General features: G+C 50.2%; 1 protein-coding gene across 1 annotated transcript; it reads right to left on the bottom strand.

The window, feature by feature from the left end:
• Positions 1-310: 310 nt before the first annotated feature.
• LOC120706366 (berberine bridge enzyme-like Cyn d 4) lies at positions 311-2,258 on the bottom strand. The gene has a single exon (XM_039990996.1). The coding sequence runs from the start codon at positions 2,124-2,126 to the stop codon at positions 492-494; it is 1,635 nt and encodes a 544-aa protein (XP_039846930.1). The 5' UTR covers positions 2,127-2,258; the 3' UTR covers positions 311-491.
• Between the last annotated feature and the right edge of the window lie 615 nt (positions 2,259-2,873).

Raw genomic sequence — 2,873 nt, 5'->3', positions numbered from 1 at the left:
TTTTATAGGGTACCCAAGGTAAACTTCAGAAAATGTGATATACTACTAATCTGTATTCTTTTTTTACGAGAATATATTTTCTTGACTTATCAATGTGAAGTTGTTCCTGCTTGACAAAATGGTTGCCTGCCACTAGGTAGCCATTTATGTAAATGGGCATGTAAATACAACAATATGGTCTATTGTTGTTCTATATCAAATTGCTTTGCTCCAGTAATCTTGTGTGAAACACTTGTCTATTCTGCAGAACCGTCGCCTGCACTTGTGATAGTGTATTGTGAAATTCCTTTGAGCAGAGCATTGGTAGATGGATATTAAATGTATGAAAGTGTATTCAATCTTGAATGTACTATGTCAATATCTTGAACAGCTTGAGCTTCAGGCCGTGTTTGGTGCGGATTCATTGAAAACAATCACAAGACAGAAATACCAAGGTAAGCACTCGCGCCACTAATAGTACAACGCACACGGGAAACACAACTTCACTAGATTCAATAGCCTTGGAGCAGTGGCGGGATGCTCTGCTCATTCCTGAAGTAATCAGTTGGATCCACCATCCCCTTCACCTTCGCGAGCCTTTTGAAGTTGCCACCAAAGTACTTTTTACCCCACACCTTACTGCTACCGAACACGCTGACGTCATTCACCACTTTGTTCTCGCCGATATCTAGGTCCCGGAAGTTAATGTACGCCTCTCTGGGGCTCTTGGTCACGTACTGCCCCATGAAGTTGTAGAAGTCTCTGACCCAGTTTCTCGCAGTCGAGCCATCGTCGCCGGCCGGCCAGGGAGCGATGTACTGGATGATGTACAACACACCGCTCCGGTGCGGGTACGGAGTCGCCCCGGCGGGGATGGTGCCGATGACCCCGCCGTGGGGTTCCAGCATCACGAACCCGGAGCCGTTCATGGAGAACCAGTTGAAGATCTCCGGCCAGACCTCCTTGTCGATGGCATGTCGGACGTAGTCGGACTTGACCTTGAAGAAGGCATTGTAGCCGATGTTCCGGTCCAGGAGCGCCGTTGTGTTGGTGTTGCCGCGGAAGCCGATGAACGCCATCGCTTCAAGCCAGGTCATCTCGTTGCAGTCGGATTCCGTCGCGTTTAGCTCCGGGAGAAGGGACGCGATGGTCGGCAGGATCTCATCGCACCTGCCCAGGTACAGGGCCTGGAACACGGCCTGTTGACCCTGCAGAATAACCATCATGTTGATGTCCCTGGGCAGCAGGGTTGCCCCGACAACTTGCCACTTGGTCACGATGTCCGCAGCGCCCTGCTCAAGCGTCCTAGGGATGCGAAACATTGTCACTGTCGGTGGGACCTTCACGAGGCCCACCTTCCATGACAGGACAATGCCGAAGCTCTCCCCGCCGCCTCCTCGGATGGCCCAGAACAGATCCTCTCCCATGGTTGCCCTGTCGAGAAGCTCGCCGTCGGCGTTGACCAGCTTGGCGTCGATGACATGGTCGACGGCGAGCCCGTGCCTGCGCATCATCATGCCGATCCCGCCGCCGCTGAAGTGACCGCCGACACCGAGAGTCGGGCACTCGCCGGCCGGGAAACCGAGCTCCGGGTTGGTCTTGGCGATGGTGTAGTAGAGCTGGCCGACGGTGGCGCCGGAGTCGACCCACGCAGTCGGCCCACACTCCTCGTCGGCGGACACGGTGATGGCGCGGAGGTTGGCGAGGTCGACCACCGCGAACACCTCGGCCCGCGCCGACCGGTAGGACAGGCCCTCGTAGTCGTGCCCGCCGCTGCGCACGCGGAGGCGCACGCCGTTCTGACGCCCGCACACCACGGCGGCCTGCGCGTGGGAGGCGTCTGCCACGGTGACGATGCAAATTGGCTTCACCGTGGTATTGGTTAAGAAGTTGGAGTTCTTGCTGGTTGAGACAAGCACGCTGGTGAAGTTGCTGGAGCCCGGCGTGACGATCAGCTCACCGGGTATCTTGTGTGTCAGGCACTGGATGAAGCCATAGCCATCAGAGGTGGCCAAGGATGGAGTAGAGAGATAACAAGAGGAGAAGTTGATTAGGAGCAGCGCTGTTGCCAAGCCTCTCAACGCCATGTTTGCTCCTTCTACACAGGCTTGCTTGTTTGGTCTAAGCGTGCCTGTTATGTACTCCATGTTTGCTTGTTCTACACAGCCTCTCTACTCCTCTTGGTCTAAGTATGCAATTGTGTGAGTTCTTCCGGCTTTCGAGATCCGATCTCCGACTCGTGACTCCAGGATTCGCGGCAATTGTTTTAGAGATAATAACCCCATGGTCAACTATGCCAGAAGGTCGCAAGGGGCCCTCTGGAGACGATGGAATTTAAGTACATAGTACTAGAATTCTGAAAACAAATGTCGACCAGCTACGCGATGAGCATCCTGTCTCTCACAACGCCTCGATTCAGGTTTACTAGTGCATTAAGCGCGCGCGGCAGGGAAATTCGTATAAATTTTTGGGTTAAGTCCAGTTTACACCCTCCAGCTATCGTAAAAGTTTGATTTTCAACCTTCAACTACGAAACCGAACAACATAAGCCATCCAACTGTCAGAACCGGACAAATTTGACCCCTGGGGTGGTTTTGAAGGTGTTTTTTCATTTTATGAGAATAAAAAATATTTCAATTTACACTAAAAAAGTAATTCATTCTAAGTCAAAAAATTATGATATGGGTATCAAAAGTTTTCTAAAAATATAACCTATCTATTGTCACATAACTTGTGAGCTATTCAGATCTAATTTTTTATGTTCATAATATTTGGTTGCTTGCAGTTATGCCTATTATTTTTAATAATTAAGATTCAAATGGAGCAATAATAGATATGTTACATTTTTAGAAAAATTTTGGTACTAATTTCATATTTTTCTGATTTAAAGTGAA

This window comes from Panicum virgatum, chromosome 5K (assembly GCF_016808335.1).
Source record: "Panicum virgatum strain AP13 chromosome 5K, P.virgatum_v5, whole genome shotgun sequence".
NCBI lineage: Eukaryota > Viridiplantae > Streptophyta > Magnoliopsida > Poales > Poaceae > Panicum > Panicum virgatum.
This window is presented reverse-complemented; position numbering and strand designations above follow the sequence as displayed.

What these genes read in the sequence shown, in the direction of transcription:
- LOC120706366 (XM_039990996.1), bottom strand. Translation starts at nt 2,126, where the DNA reads ATGGAGTACATAACAGGCACGCTTAGACCAAACAAGCAAGCCTGTGTA.